The sequence below is a fragment of the Mustela putorius genome, unplaced genomic scaffold, assembly GCF_011764305.1.
Source record: "Mustela putorius furo isolate JIRA1106 unplaced genomic scaffold, ASM1176430v1.1 tig00000450_pilon_pilon_pilon, whole genome shotgun sequence".
In the NCBI taxonomy this organism is placed as follows: domain Eukaryota; kingdom Metazoa; phylum Chordata; class Mammalia; order Carnivora; family Mustelidae; genus Mustela; species Mustela putorius.
In genome coordinates, this window is record NW_025421385.1 from 7630161 (window position 1) to 7646689 (window position 16529).

The window sequence follows — 16529 nt, forward strand, 5'->3', positions numbered from 1 at the left end:
CGGGCGTATAAACACCCTGTTTACTTGCAACCATTTCTGTCTCTTTTAAAGGAGTCACACTCGAGGTCCACCCAGGGAGCCCAGCCTGGACTCGACGTCCCCTGACAGCCACAGCCTCCACACGCAGCCGTGACTCAAGAAGGCACGCGGCCTGTTCCCTCCTTTCTACTGGAGCAGTAGGGAACGGGCCAGATGAACCCACAAGTTAAGCGGAAGTCGCCGTAGGTGTGTCTGGGGAGATGGTCCGTAACTCCTTTGCTCCGGTTGTCAAAGGGGCCTCGGGCACACCTCACTGGTCCTTGAATCTGCTCCTGCGCTGGGGGAAGCCAGGGCATGACCCACCACAAACCCTAACTCTGCCAGAGACCAGCTTTTACAAACATGAGCTCAGATGCTCGTGTTTGGTGTGGACAGGGAAGGACATGATCACTGCTGACCAGAGAGTGCAGTGTCGCCCTTTGAACCATCCTCGGGAGAACGAGTGAGACGGTTCTTAGTACCAGGAATAGCCTCGCACCTCCAGAAACACCCCAGGGCCAATGCTGCCCGCGCCAGCCACGCACCAGGCACATGACAAGGCGTCAGGACTACACACACGGGCTACAACTTAGTAAGACACAGAGCTTCAAGTCCAGTTCTGTCCGACTCAAAATCAAGGCTTTAACTACTTGGCTTGGGGACACCAGACATCTGGGAATGGGGTGCTAAGCGCCGAGTGGTGAAGCCAGGCACAGAAGGCCCCCCAGTGCAAGATGTGCTCATCAGGGAGGAAAAGGCAACTCCGTGGAGACAGAAAGTCACCTAGCAGCTGCCAGAGCAGGGGGTGCGGAGGGAGGGACAGCCCCCGAGCAGAGCGTTCCTTCGGGGCGATGGAAATACTCTCGCGTTAGGATCACACCACCAGTCGCACAGTTCGGTTACTCTGTTGTACAGGAGAATGCTACTGTATGTAAATTCAATAAAGCTTTCCTAAGAAGATCTATATGACAAGGTGAACATTTACTAAAATTCCAGCTCCTAAGGGCATTCCATGAGCCTGGTAAACACTTAAAGAAACCCTCGAGTGTTCAGGTGTCGTATGTCACCCAGATCTGTCCGGCAAACGGTTGAGCTGGAAACGGACCCTCCCGCCCCATGAATAACAAAGCAGCCTCCTTTCCTACCACCAACTGCCCACGGAGGAGAAAGGGGAGAGACTCCCAGACTCCTGATTCCCCTGACTGTGGCGGAATGAACCGCTTCTCCCTGGACGAGCAGGAAGGGGCCGCACAACAAGCCCAGCCAGCTGAGAACGTCTGTCTCATCGGGCAGGAGGAACTTCACCCCGCATCCGCAGGTGCAGATGGACCGTGTCGGCCGACGTCCCTCACATTCACCTTCAGAACGCATGTCGTCTGCTGGCCGGTCAGGTCTGTACTGAGCGGACGCCACGTGGCCCTGCAAGTCTGCGGACACGAAGTGGAAAGCTGGCCTGGCCTACACTTTTGTCTCCACAACCCCCACACACAAAACGGGCCAGCTGCCAGCACGAAACCAGACCAAATTCCATGTTTGTTTGTGGGGAGGGGGAGCTCGCTTCCCTCGCCAAAGAATTCAACTCCTCCTCCTTCGTTCTATTAAGAGGAGACAGAAATAAATGAGAGGAAAGCCCTGCCCTTCCTCCCGGGGGCTATCTCCCTTCCATCAGCACCCCACACCTGCTAGAACACTCGAACAGCAACGGACACGTGCAACGCGGCCGGGCACGGGCCCAAGGACAGCCAGACCCCGGCCCTACCCTCAAGGAGTTTACAAGTGTGCTGTAACTGAGCGGACAGCCAGGGAACAGGGTCAGGGGCCCGCCCGCGAGTGTGGGAGGAGGGGATGAAACACTTCACGGCAAGACCCTCAAACAACAACCTTCCTTCCGGCCAGGACTCTCCCACCTGAGAAGCCCCCAAACTCCGGCCACTGGCCTGCAGAAGCTCGGCCAGGCCTGCACACCACGTGCTCCGCTCACTTCTTACTATGTTTCTATAAACCAATTAGCTATTTTCACCTTACTCATTCTAACAAATACTAGCTAGGAAATCACAGGTTTGAGATTATACATGTGGTTTTTCAAATGTTCATTCAGATCAGCATTATTATATAAATTTTCAAAATCTTTCCATGAATCACGTAAAATCATCTCACACAAACCAGAACAAAAGGCCATCCTCGGAGCGCCCGGGTGGCTCAGTGGGTTAAGCCTCTGCCTTCAGCTCAGGTCATGATCTCAGGGTCCTGGGGTCGAGCCTCGCATCGGGCTCTCTGCTCAGTGGGGAGCCTGCTTCCCCGTCCCTCTCTGTCTGTCAAATACATTTTTTAAAAAAGGCCATCCTCCATAGACATGCAATACCACAGGCATCATCAACACACACGGGGCCCTTCCGGGTTGGGAAGGAGAAACAAGCCCCAGCCTGCTGTTCCCCTGAGACCCTCACGCAGGCAGGAGTGCCTCCCCCCACCACCAGAAGCAAGTCTTCCTGGAATTCCACTGCCCTGGCTGTCTCTGGCTCCCCCTCTCCGGCCCTAGACCCAGCATCCCGCACCAGCCCCAGATGCGCTCACCTAGACAGCCCACACGAGCACGCTGCCAGGAAGTCCTCTGTGGACGAGCCACTCACCTCTCTGCGCTCCGATGGGCAGACAAACGTGATGGTCACCGCCGGGCTGTGACCGTCGCAGAAGTCCAGCTCCCTGGCCCCTTCTTTCACATAACTCAGGACAAGCCTGGATGACACACGTTGAGAAAAGAGTGTTATGGAAGTATGAATTCCATTCACATCGACGTGTTGCCCTGAGTGTTCATCCCGCTCACTCGTTTGGGGGTCAGGGGTAGCAGAAAGAACACTAAACTATAAAGGAAGCCACAGTACGAAATACCTTCAATTTCCATTTTTAAAAAGCTGATTTCAAGTAAACGTCAATGAGTGCTATTTTCTTTTTAAAAATAAATAAAGTGACCAATGTGTAAATTTAAATACTAAGAAAAGCTACTCGAGTAAGACAAACGAGAAAACACTATAAACAATCGAAGAAAACAAAATAAACACAGCGGAGCAGGCCGAGCGCGTTTCTGTCCACGAGGCTGCACGACTGCTTCTTCTCTAAACAATAACTTTGTAAGTGGAAGCCAAGATCTTTCTCTCTCTAACCTGAAGCCAGCCAAGCGCCCCAGCCGCCGTGACCTCCCACAGCCAGGAAGAGCCCGAGCCGCCCCAGTGCGCGGGGATCTCCCGGCGGGACGCGCCTGCCGCTCCTGGTGCGCCGGCCACAGACCCGCCGAAAACAGATGGCCTTCCTCTTCTCTGCAGACTAGCTCAAGCTCTCACTCAGTGTCCAAGCTTTGCAAAGTCCCCTCTCCCCTGTGAGGAGTCACCCACTTGTCACTCAGGACAGCGTAATGGGCTGAATCGTGTCCCCCTACAATTCATACTTTGCAGCCCTAATCTCCAGGACCTCAGCATGTGACTGGGTTCGAAGACAAGGCTTATACAGAGGAGAGGAAGTAAAAATGCGGCCATGGGAGCGTGGCGGCGGTGGGGACGTGGAGCTAACCAGATAGGACGGGCATCCTTATCAGAAGAGACCAGGACACAAACACACAGACCAACAGAGCCCGTGAGGACACGGGGAGAAGGCAGCCATCTACTAGGCAAGGAGAGAGGCCTCCGAAGAAACCAGCCCTCCCATCACCTTGGACTCCTAGCCTCCAGAACGGAGAGGAAGTAAGTTTCTACTGCAGAAGCCAGCCTACGGCCTCTCGTTACAGCAGCCCTGGCAAACTAACACAGACACACATATAGAAACCTCCCAAACGTTTTTAAATTTAGGTTATGCTCCAGAGTCTTCTGTGGACCAAAGCAGTGGCCTGATACACCACCAGTTCCGTGCTAGAACAAGCCACAACAAGGAGTCCACCAAGGCCCCAGGATCTACGGCACAATCCAGGACGCGGTGGCATCGGACAGGCCAGACGAGCATCTGCAGGAACTCACGCCCCAGCGCGGACCCACCTGTCCTTGTTCACCAGCTTCAGTCCCTCCTTGGGCTGGCCAACGTCGAAGGCCTGGTCCCCTCTCACCAGGCAGGCAGCTGTGCCGGCGGGACAGCCACGCAGCTGCGGACTGGGGTCCCGCAGCGAGTCTGTAAGACATCCCATGTGACGCTGTCAGACTGTACCTCAGTCTAAAAGTTCTGAAAGTCCTCAAAGTAACACAAGTTAGTAGAATTTTGGAACCCAGAAACAAGTCAGGCTTGAGAGAGATTCTGGGTGCACCGGTGACCTCTCCAGACGCAGGAAGTGCATGCGTCCTGGCCTGCGGGGCCACTGGGAAGCAGAGGCAAGAGACTCAGTCTGCTCCTGGCAGGAAGAGGTGATGAGAAACAGGGACTGTCACATACTTTGTACTCAAGGAACGTACACAGTCCCCCCACCCTTCCTGAAGACACACTAACTTGAGCATTATCCCCTTGTCCAAGCCATAAGCAACTAGAAAACGCAGGCACTCTGTGGACTGGTGGGAAGACGGGAAGGTTCGTGGAAGGAACCTACATACAGCTCTGGGACCAGGCCTTAGAAACCTCCCTTGCTGTCCCTGCGACTTTGCTCTAATGGCACAACTATCCAATGCCAGGTGCATTTCCCGAAGGTCTGGGGGAGGATTAAAGAACATCTAGATGTGCCCAGAACAACAGCCAGACGTTAGACGATCCGCGACTCTGCTTGTACACAGTCACAGGCTCACTTGCATCCCTGGCCTGTGACTGGTGCTCTACCTGACCGCAGCTCCATCCAGGGCTGGGACTCAGGGCCTCACACATGATGGCCTCAAAAAATATGTCCCTCACAAAGGAGTAACTATGGCCCAGTCTTCTTAGTCGGGGCGCAGGGTGGGGGAGGGGGGTGCCCTATCTTCTCCAGTCTGGCAGGAGGCCATACCAGCCGATGAAAAGGAAAGGCCGTGCAGCACAACTCTACCAGGGGCTGCTCTGAGTCCACATCAAGTACCAGTTGTGCCTCTTCTCCCCGTGGCATTAGCAGATCCCTTGGTTTACTGAAGGCCAAAGAGGAGGCAAGATCCCCAAGTGTGCAGAGAGGATACACAGAGCCAGCCCACAACTGCTCGTGAGGGTCTCAAGGTCACTATCAACATGGCTTGTGACCCCAGGCAACTTCCTGGGTGGTAAATCCACTTTTCTTAATTTTTAAATTATCAATTTACAAAATTACTGTGAGTCAAAGTCACTGAAGTTCAACCCAAACTGCCAATAATCAGGAAGAAAAAAACTTTTATAAGAAAATCGCCACCAAATTCAGAAAATCCTCGAAATGGTGAAAGACCAGAAATCTAAATGTTTTCTAAACTGAAATGAATTCAATAATCTGCAAGACTCTTCAGCTTTATAATCAAATTTGAGCTACAGACCCATTTAAGACACAGGCTTTGTTCGTCTGCCTTTTTCCAAAAGAACATTAAAAGCTGTCCTTGGAGAACAAAAGAATGATGTAAAAACCCTGACACACACAAAATCTAAAATTATCACTGGTCACTTTTAGTGAAACACATATGTGGTATACTCAAATTTAAAACAACAGTTTTTTTTTTCCCTAAACATAGAAAGAATCAAAATGGTACATAATATGTATTTGTACAACTCACCGTAAACTCAAATACCTACCACTCAGCCACACCATCCCATACTGAGTTTATTCTTAATATTTTTTTTCCAAACTTTTCTAAGGCCAAAGTCCCACAGACAGTGTGAGGAACAGGAACATAAAGATAACACTAGAACTCATCTTTTCATTTGCTAATTCACTCGTGACAGAACTGCTGCTGGCATAGCAGAAAGACAAGTCTTGGTCTAGGAGACTAACAACTCCCTGAAAAACACACAAGCTAGGTTCTAGAAAGTGCGGACAAAACAAAGCCTTAGTCAAACTTAACATCCTATTTAGATAAAGACCATGTACAGCCTTCAGTTAATTTAGCCAAGACACCCAAGCTTCCCACACCACTTCTGGCAGCTAAGAAGAAAGCCAAGCCAAAGCTGGCTTAGGATAAAATATGCATCACAACCCAGTTCCCAAGGTCACTTGACAATCCCTCTCTCCCTGTCCCCCAGCCTGCAACGCAAAGCCCACAGACGTAGGTACGCCCAGCTGGCCAGAGGCTGTCCTCCCCTGGCCCCCCACAGGAAGGCTGACTCACCCTGCTGCAGCTGGTCTGGGGCCCCCGGCACACCCACCCCGTTCATTCTCCCACCATCTCGCTGGAAATCAGTTACCCGAGAATCCTGGAATCAAAATGTCTGGCAGAGAGCGTCCACTGAGATGGATAAACCTATACAGTCTGGAACCAAAGCTGACTGGGGGCCCCGGGGGGCTTATGCACAGAGAACATCTTCCTGTCTCCTTAGAGGGTTGACTCCGTGACATGGACACCCAACTAGGAATAACGGTGGAAGGGCAAAGACAGAGAAGTCTTCTAAGACCTCCCTCACCACCACCACCCCCAACCCACCTATGTCTCTACAAACGTTGATGAACAGCGAAGTGTCTGGGTCAGAGTCGTCCACCAAGTAAGCCCCACTAATCTTGATCAGAGGATTTAAGTCATGCTTCTTGAGTTCTCCATCAAATGCATAGCACGGCACCTAGAAGAGAGGAAGAGAAAAGGTGAATCCTGGACACCCACCTTCTTGTGGTACCAGCTCAGCAGAGCATCTGACCGATGTGTCACAGGACACTGGTCCTACCGCTTATGGTCTATCATGCCGTTCGGTCCCTCGGAGACAAAAGAAACAAAGCAGAGGTCAACAAGTGCTTCAGATGCTCTGCATTTAGCACCACGTTTTCCCCTCCTGACTGCCCCATCTCCATCAGTATGCTATGGCATCTGCCAGCCTACAGATGATCTCTCTGCCCCTACCCTGCCCTCAGCCCTCATCCCGGAGCTCTGCAATTCATAATGAAATTACGTGATTGGTCCATCCTCATCCGCTCCCCTTCCTCCCCTTCCACTCTGCCTGAACATGGGTCTGGGAGGTTGCTGTCGCCACCCTGCCAAAACCACTCCCAACCAGTCACCACTGACCGCCTGCTGTAGACATGATGTGCTTTCTCAGCCTTGAGTGTCACTGGCCCTTCCCTACTGCCTGACTGCCATTCTTCTCTTTGCTCCCTAGCCCCCCAGAGGCTCCTGCTTTCCCTCCACCTGCTGGATGCTCCTTCTCAGCCTCCTGGGAACATTCTTCATCTTCCTGCTATCTCTTAATGCAGAGGTACTCCACACCTGACTTCTCTGGTCACTTCCCTGTCTATACTCTTCCCCCCCGGTCACCTCCTGCCCAAGTCCAGACTTCCTAGCAACACACAGTAGATCTTGTTCATCAGCGGACTCTGGAGACTGAATGCTTAAGTCCAAGCTCTGGTTGCTGACACTTAGGACAACCGTGAGCCAGTCTAACCTCTGTGCCTCCGTTTACCCCTACGTCAACTGGAAATAACGACAGTCATTAGCTCGGAGGGCTGCTGTACGGACAGAATGAGTTAATGTATGTAAAGTTCTTGGTACAGTTCCTGTCAAGCCCATATTAACTGTTAAACTTGTTACTGTTACCTCCCATTATCACTTAGATACCCAAAAGCATCTCAAATTTAACATTTAAAAATGAGCACTAGGTGTTAATATGCCACTTATGGATCATTAAATTGTACCCCTGAAACTAATAATACATTTTATGTTAACTAAGTTAAATAAAAAACAAAAAATTCTACCCCTGAAACTAATAATACCTTATGTTAACTAAATTGAATAAAAAATTAAAAATTCTATCCCTTAAACTAAGAATATACTATATGTTAACTAAGTTGAATAAAAAATTAAAAATTAAAAAAAATAATAAAGTAAAAAAAAAAAAGGGAAGAAATGATTCTATTTCTCCCCCAAACCTGTTCCTACTCCAGTGTTCTCGATCTCAGCATTCAGCCAGCTGCTCAAGCTGAAACCTTAAGATCATCCAGACCCCAAACATTCCACATCCAAAACCATCAGCAAGTCCTATCAGTTCTGCCTTCAAACTGAATCCCTGATCAACACACGGTCCCTGACCTCAGCTTTAGTGCAAAAATTACCTGCATCCAGTCTCTTAGATGGAGCGCCCCCCCACCCCACCCCGCCGCCCACCCCAGTCTCAGGCAGGTAGATCTGTATAACAAAAGGTAACCACTTAGTAGCTGAACAGTAGTTCAGCTAACAAGTTTTTCTAGGAAAGATGATCAAACTTGCGGGACTGCTCTGACCCACTAACCATTTCCCCCAGTGCAGTCCTCAGAGATTTCAGGGCTCGTATGGAATGAGTCGAGGGCAGCTCCTCACAGACTCAGGGAACACATGAACTCCTTTCAATGGGACCCCTAAAGCGAACTCTCCCCATGCACACGGGGGGATCAGTGGTCCCGCTGCCGACGGAGGGGGCTGCAGCGGTGGGGTGGGAGGGGTGTGCCGGCACATGAAGCCAGCAAGGTCAGAAGGCCAGACGCCAAGCCTCACACTGGACCCTGCAGAAAAGCCACCAAAACCAAAGGTATTCCTGCGGACTGTGACAAGGCTCCAGTGAGAGGAACCAGGGCATCCAGCACCCTGCAAATGGAAAGCCTGTCATCCTCCAGGCAAGGTAACACAGAGACAGTAACTCCAGCAGGGAGCGACCTGGCCTGTGGCAGGGGTGGGAACCAGCAGACAAGGAGCGACTCCCTAGCTACAAGCAGGGAGCAAGCCGGCAGCTGGCGTGGAGGAGAGCCGGGGCCACGTCTGAAAGAGCTTGTAGTTCTCCACCAGCTCAGCTTCACCCAAAGACTTGAGAGATTCCAGTAAGCGAGGTCTGCAGACGCCTGGCTCAGGCCAGTTTCAGCAACTTCTGGCCAGCTCTCTCCTCCAGGAAGGACTAGAAGACACGCCTAACACAGCACCCCACAGAATTGGAGCGTGCATCGGAAAAACAGTCAAGGCTCCTGGGGAAAGTCCTCCCCACTTCCTGCTCCACGGAGCAAAGCAATGGAGACATTCATAAGAGCAGGAATGTAGCCGCGGGGGAAGGAGGTCGTTGGCCAGCCGCTCACACCACATAGTGAATCAACCTTGTTAGCGCCAGACGTATACGAACTGCACTCGTGGAGCTCTGCTAAGAACACAAGCACCCCAGGCCTGAGTTCTCTGCACTCCTCGGAGTGTGATGGGAAGGGGATGTACATCCAAACTATTTTAAAGAAATTACTATCTTAAAAAAGCCCTACCAGAATTCACTCAACAAGCATTAAGACTGTCTGCAACTACCATGAGCTTTGCCCCACAATTGTTTTAACTCCGACAAAGCCACTTACAACCGAAACGAGATACAGAAATCAAGACTCCAGTGACACGAACCACATCTGGACTGGTTTGGGGTTTTTTGCAGGGTTTTTTTGTTTTTGTTTTTTTTGCATAAAATATTTACTACAGTAATACATACTACAATACCATCTCCTGTAAGGTATAAAGCTGTAATCAAACCTCACTGAAGACAGAGAAGAGGAAACCTGCTCCACCAGGATTTGCTACAGCGAGGCCCGGCCTCTCAGCGGCCACCACGGGCCTCTGCCCATTCCTCCTCCATTGACCTATACCTGAGGCACAGCAAATCCAAGCCATGAGCAAGGACCTGCCCTCCATACCCTCCCTCTATGGGCTCTCTAAGAGCAAGAAGCCTTTCAAAATTTAGTGAAATTCCTGCTTCCTGGCCCACGACAGGCCCTCCACAAATGAAAACTGAATGAATAAGGCCCGGGCTGCCAACCAGACCTAAAGACCGGATCACTGAGGACACACTGCACACTTCTCCTCCATGTGTAGATCGGCTTCTAAGAGAAATTAAATGTCACTGTTTGGAGAAAAAACACAGACTATACTCCTCCCCTCATACATCAAAAACTGATTTAGAGCAAGCCCTCCCCACCCCACCCCCATTACTTTCCTATAAAGAGCAACAAAGTAAATAGTTTAGGCTCGGAGGCGCACAGGTCTCTCTTGTTCTTCTTTGCTTTTTTCACAATCCTGTACAAATGTAAAAACTGTTCTTCGTTCTGGGGCTGTGCAAACACGGCCCAGGGCCAGGCTTTGGCCCAGGGGCTGTAGTCTATGACTTCTGACCTCCGACGCAAAGAAAATAGAAAACAAGTAGCATTTATGTATTTATTTTGCGAAGTAATTTTTCACCAGGTATAACAGTTCAAAAAAGCCAGGCAAGACAACAGTCAAAACAGGAAAAAACGGGTCTCGCTGCTGAGCTGGAGAGCCAGAGTCCAGGAGGACATCTGTGGGACCGGGAGAAGTCTGAGGCCCCACAGGAGAGCAGGAGGCAGCGTCTCTCTGTGGCTCTCACATGCTTTTCCTGCCACTAATTGCACACTGGCACACAGGGTAACCAAAGCATTAAAATTCAAGGTTTAAATCTAAACACTGTCATGTCAAGGTCAGTGTTGTTGTATTAGGCCTTCACTCTTTCCACACTTGAGACTTCTTTCTCACTTGGTGTCCCTCATGCTCTCTTCCAGGAGGCAACATTCTGCCTCTTGCAGTTCCGTATCTGATCATTTAATATTTACAGCTTCGTGTGGCTTTATTTCTTTAAAAACAAACTCCTCTCTTTCTGCCCTTCTTGAATGACACTGTATTGGGCCATCAGTGAAAATAACTGATTGCTCTCATCTTCAGATCCTAGATCCTAAGAGAGTCTTTGAACTCAATCCTTCAGAACATAAAACTTAATGGGGAGACAGAATAATCAACCCGTGAAGCCTGTGGCCTCAGGAAGCACAGAAAACCACCTCCAGACCTGCAGGGGGAGGAGGGGAGACGTGGCAGGGAAAGGGCCGCACAGCACGCCGGCTTCAGGCTCGGGGCTCGGGGAGAGGACACTGCAGGAATCACGAAGGACGACTTGACTGAACACCAGAGAAAGAGTGGAAGGAACGACAGAAGCCATCCAGTCTCTGACGGACACCAGCAAAGAACTGACTGGCCTGAACTCACAGCGTCCAGGAGGCATCCCAAGGCTGAGGAGATGGGCGCTGCGAGAGAGAGTGTCTAATCTAAACACAAGCTCATCCCTGGCAGTCACTGAGCTGCACGGCACCAGAAACCAAGAACTAACTAACTAACTAACTAAACTGAGATGGTAGACGGTGAGCCAGTCTACTTCTAATCATATCCTAGGATATTTTAAATGCCCTGTCCTAAAAATAAAAACCACCCAGCATCATTTTAACAATTAAATCACGTGGTACCTCTACTCAAATGGAATTTCAAAACTAAAAAAGATTTTTACCCCAAAAGGTTTATGCCAGTGTTTCAAATCTTAAAGGTCCCAGAATGCCCTTGGTAGTAAGCACCTGACCTTGAGTCCCCTTGTTACCTCTTTATTAGCTTTAAATGTCTCTTTCTTGCAGGCAGCAGTAGTCCTCCACTCGAAGTAATGCACACAATCTGTTGCAGTTACAAATTCAGGAGTTCCCTATTTTTAAAAAAAAGTAAAAATAAGTTACCATACTGCATTTTGTAAGGGTTTTTTTTTTTCCTCCCTCCTTAAAGTTAGAAACAGTAAAGGCTAATGAAAATTTTTAAAGCAGCACGGAGGGGGAGGAGGGAGGACACAACTGTTTTAGTTAATCAAGGTCATCAAGAAGTTCCCAAACCCAGAAATTATGAGACAAAAGCTTCGTGAAATCATGCTGGAATTTTGGTATAACTGGTCCAAAACTGTTCTACTGCCCCAACTATGCAAGCACAGTAACTCCTGGGATGTAGTCCTCAGAGCCCTTCCACTCTCAGACTCCAAATGTTCTCTTAACCAAATGCCAACAAAATCAAAGCCAGAAAATGTGACCTCATACTTCCTGTAAGCTGAGGACGGAGGCCCATCTGGACCCGACCGAGTTCACACACCAGCCTCGCTTTAGACACCCCCACACTCAAGGGCAGCCCCTCCACACAGACTGCAACCAGGGTCGACTCCAAAATGGTCAACCACAGCACTGCTGGGTGAGACGTGACACAAATTCACCTCTACACTCCCATGTGCAAATCTAGGGAGTTCTTTGCAATTCTGGTTCTCGTGTGATGAACACAGAACTCCTGAAGGAAATCAGTTAAAATTAAAGCAGCAGCTAGCCTATGCTGTAACACAGACCTCCATATTTCATACCACTGCAAAAAGATCTTTTTTCTAAGGTTCCAACATAGACAAGAGTGCATCTGACAGGCTGGTCCCAAATTAACAATGTTAAGTTCTATTTTTAAAGTTCTTCAGAGGAGACATTATAGGCCTAAAGATACAACAATCACAGCACCAAATTCTAAAACAATACTTTAAGGTAATCTGGCAGCCCACATGAGTTTCCACAACCTTATTTTTCTAAACACTTGGGTTCTTACTCTGATTAGAGAACAGTCGTAGGATCTCTATATAAATTGCTTCTCCTAAAAGCTAGCAAGTATTTACTGGAAGGTCCTTTCTATATACCAGAGATTAAAACCAACCACTCATATGCAATATGCAAGAATAAGAACAAACATCACACGTTAAATAATGATGTCCCCTTGCAATGCCAGTAACACTCAAAAAAGGTGTGATTGATGGCCATTACCTACTGGCCAAGACTTCTCCTAGACAGATGCTGGTCTTCCCAATTTAACATAAATGAGGAAACAAAAACAGTTTAAAAATAATAATAATAAAGGCACTGCCCTAAAACTACCAAGATAAAATGCTAGGTAAAAAAAGTCTTAGAAAGAAAAAAATTTATGCCTACAGTGGAAACACTCAACAGTGTTTTGAGTTTAAACACACTAATCACCTTGAATTGTAGTTTTATACAGGATGTAGGTCAAGTTTCACTTAAAAGTTGTAACTATGGGCTACGGTTTGTTTACATATTGGTTCTTAATGGTGATGGTGTTTTGGTTGGTGGTTTGATGGCTCTGTTTGTGTTTTTAATTTTGCTCACTTATTCTTCCCAGAAAAACACTATAGCAAGAATGCCTAACGGACAAACATTTTTAACAAATGGAACATTATAAAGTGACTCTGTGTGGACTCACCAAGGTTTTCCCACATAAGAAGGTAATGCTACTCTGGATTCTGTGATTTGGGCTTTGCTTACAGCTCTCTGTTGTGTTGAATTCCAGAAGAGATCTGGTTACAGTTTTTGAAGAAGAATCACCTATTTGGAAAAGAAAAGACATGAACAAACTATAAAACATTTATAACCATAAAGCTATTTCCAAGCATAAGCAAATTAAAAGTGGCACTATAATTCATCTGAAGGCTCATAAACTTACAAACTGTCCCTTCGCCAGGATTTTCCATCTGAAGAATGGCATTTCCATCAAGCTACTGGTCAAGCCCCAAACACATTAGAGTCTTATCTTTCTCTTATCTACCACATTCAATAAATCAGAAAGTTCTAATGGTTTTGCCTCCATCTCAAATCCACCCACATCTCACCACCTTTACTACTGCTGCTACTAAAACCACTACCATCTCTCACCTACACTCTGGCAATAGTGTAAGATTGGTCCCCTTGCCTCCATCTTGTCCCTCACCATTCCCCCTTTCCCCATCTACCTCAACCAGTGTGATCTTAGAAAATGTAAATCAGAATATATAACTCAACTGCTCAAGTTCTTCAATAATTTCCCATTACCTGTTATAAAATAAATAATTTCCTAATTACCTGTTATAAAATAAAATTTCTTTAGAATGGCTCACAAGTAGGGTGATTACATCTCAGTTTGCCAGGACTGTCACTGCAATAATCTGGAATAAACTGTCTATGCCATACCAATATGGTAATAAATTGGCATAGGAGCAGATAAACTCACAAGCAGATTAGAAGAGAGAGCGAAGAGAGATACATACAAATCAAACCTTGATATAAGACAGAATAACAGATCAATGAGCAAAGAAGAGACTATTCAATAAAGGGAACTAAAGAAAATGAGAATCCACATGTGAAAAAAGAAAAAACCTGGATCCCTGCCTATCACTGTATACAAAAATCAACTCTAAAATAAAGACATAAACATCAAACTTAAGAACTTTTAGTACAAAATATAGTTATCTTTTAGATCTTAATGTAGAAAAGTATTTAAAACTCAAAGCATTAACTTCGGAATATTAATATATTTGACTTCTTAAATTTAAAAGTTTACTTTCATCAAAATATAGCTTAATGAAAACAAACTACTTATAAACTGGAAGACAGACAAAGCTAGCAAAGAACTGGCATCAAGAATATAGATTCTCACACACAGGAAAAGAATAAAAAACTTTTCTTTTATAATCCTAGAAAGTGAAACAAAATAACCTCTAACTGAAAGAACACACAAAACGGAGATAAGGGAAAACCCACACCTAGTCATGTCTTGGTAAATTTTAATATTAAAGGCAAAGAGAAAATGTTAAGGCTTCTAGAGAAAGAACACGTCACATGCACTAGATAACCCAATATAAAATGGATGGGATCAATCAAAAGGAAGAAAAATATGTCAGGAAGCATACAAAGAGAAATGTTCAACACCACTGGTAACCAAGGAATTACATACTGAAACCACATGGCATACCAATTACAACCATTCCAATGACAAAAGTTAAATACCAAGTGTTGGAGGAGAGTGGTCTAGCTCTCCTTTGTTGCTTCAGCATGGTATTAGGTCCTAAAATTGAACATCTTGTACCCCATGAGCTACGTACTGAACTCTTAGGTATCTACACAAAAGGAAACAATGCACATGAAACACGTGAAATGTGAGCAAAAACCTGGAAACAACCGAAATGCTCATCAGTAGAACACTGGATAACTTACCTTTGGGAGAGCCACACAATATTTATGTAAAAGTTGGCTGGAACAAACTACAGTGAAAGATAACGAGTTGGTTGATCTTTAGCAACATAATATTGTTGTTACCACTTTAAGTCCCAGAAAATTACACATAGTATGATATACACTTCCTAGAAAGATAAAAATACCTCTCTCTCTCTCTCTCTCTCTCTCTCTCACACACACACACACACACACAGACTCTTGAGAAAGAAATAAGACACAGCAAGAGAAAGAAACAAAGAAAGGGAAGAAAATTTTAAATACAGGTTAATTATTACTCCCACTGAAGGGAGATAGGAAGATGGAGAAAACACATAGATAGTGATTATTCTTCTCGGGTTACTAGATTTTGTTAGTAATCACATTATTAGTTAGTAGTCACATTATCCAAAACAACTAATCACATTATTAGTTAGTAGTCACATTATCCAAAACAGCTAATTAAAGAACAAGAAAAGGGCGCCTGGGTGGCTCAGTTGATTAAGCAACTGCCTTCGGCTCCGGTCATGATCTTTGAGTCACAGGATCCAGTCCTGCATCAGGCTCCCTGCTCAGCAGGGAGTCTGCTTCTCCCTCTGAGCCTCCCGCCCTCTCCTCCTCGTGTTCGTGTTCTTTCTCTCTCTCAAATAAATAAATAATCTTAATTAAAAAAAAAAAAAAAAACAGAAGGTTAGTCCACAGATCAGTTATGACTGTGTATCATGAACTCGGGATTATAATTGGTCCAATCCGATATAAATACCTGAGATCTTCTTTTAAAAAAGAAATAAAGGAGGAAGAAAAGGGGAAGGATCAAAATTAAGATGCAGTGGGGAGTGGGTAATGGGTTCCAGAGCTGCCCCCACAGCACCAGTCTCACAGACCATTGGTTCCTTCTCCCGACTGCCCGCCTGCCTTTTGTGCAAAGGTCTGCCTGAATCGTTCTCTCCCCTAAAACTCCCGAGATCTTTCCGAAAATCCTTCTTCTCAGCCGAGAGCACAGTCTCCGGGACCAAGGACAGCGCCCCGTGGACAGCACCCGTAGCCCCGCCCATGGTAGGCGTGTCTAGCGCCGCGAGATGGGGCGGGGCTTCTACGCGCCCCTGCAGTGCTGCGCTCCAGGAGACACGGAGGGCGGGCGAGGACCGCAGCAAGCTGCACAAGCCGCTGCCACAAGGGGGCGCTCACAGGCCACGGTCCCCCCCCCCCCACCTTGAAGACCCTCCCCCACGCCTCCCGTCCCCCCACACAGCAGCCCCTTCCGGCCCTGTGCCCAGAGCTCCTGGGGGCTCCTCGTAACAGCTGGGCCCGCCCTGAAAAGGAAACGCAGAGGGTCCTGGCCTCGGGCTGGGAGGGATCCAGCCAACCTTTGCCGCCGCGGCACGGGGCACCGGCATCCCTAAGCGCCAGGCCCCCATCAGCATCGCACCCGCCTGTCCATCTCGCCTTCTTCCTCTGCCCGCTCCGCCCGGTGGCCGGGACCGGCTGCCAACCCGGGCACTCGGGAAGAGGCCGCAGCGAACCGCGGCAGACAACCGCGGCAACCGGCCAGCCTGGCCGTCCTCCCCGGACGAGAGCCGGGTGAGGACTGCGGGGCCGC

General features: G+C 47.9%; 1 protein-coding gene across 1 annotated transcript in view; it reads right to left on the reverse strand.

Moving 5' to 3' along the window:
• Nucleotides 1-16529, reverse strand: part of IGF2R (insulin like growth factor 2 receptor) — a 96039-nt gene that overhangs the window by 54283 nt on the left and 25227 nt on the right. Inside the window, exons 3-7 of the mRNA XM_004770907.3 lie at nt 13167-13288; nt 11482-11580; nt 6552-6684; nt 4041-4170; nt 2649-2754 (exon numbers count right to left, since the gene is read on the reverse strand). Coding sequence (XP_004770964.3) covers nt 2649-2754; nt 4041-4170; nt 6552-6684; nt 11482-11580; nt 13167-13288 — 590 coding nt within the window. The remainder of the gene's footprint in view (nt 1-2648; nt 2755-4040; nt 4171-6551; nt 6685-11481; nt 11581-13166; nt 13289-16529) is intronic.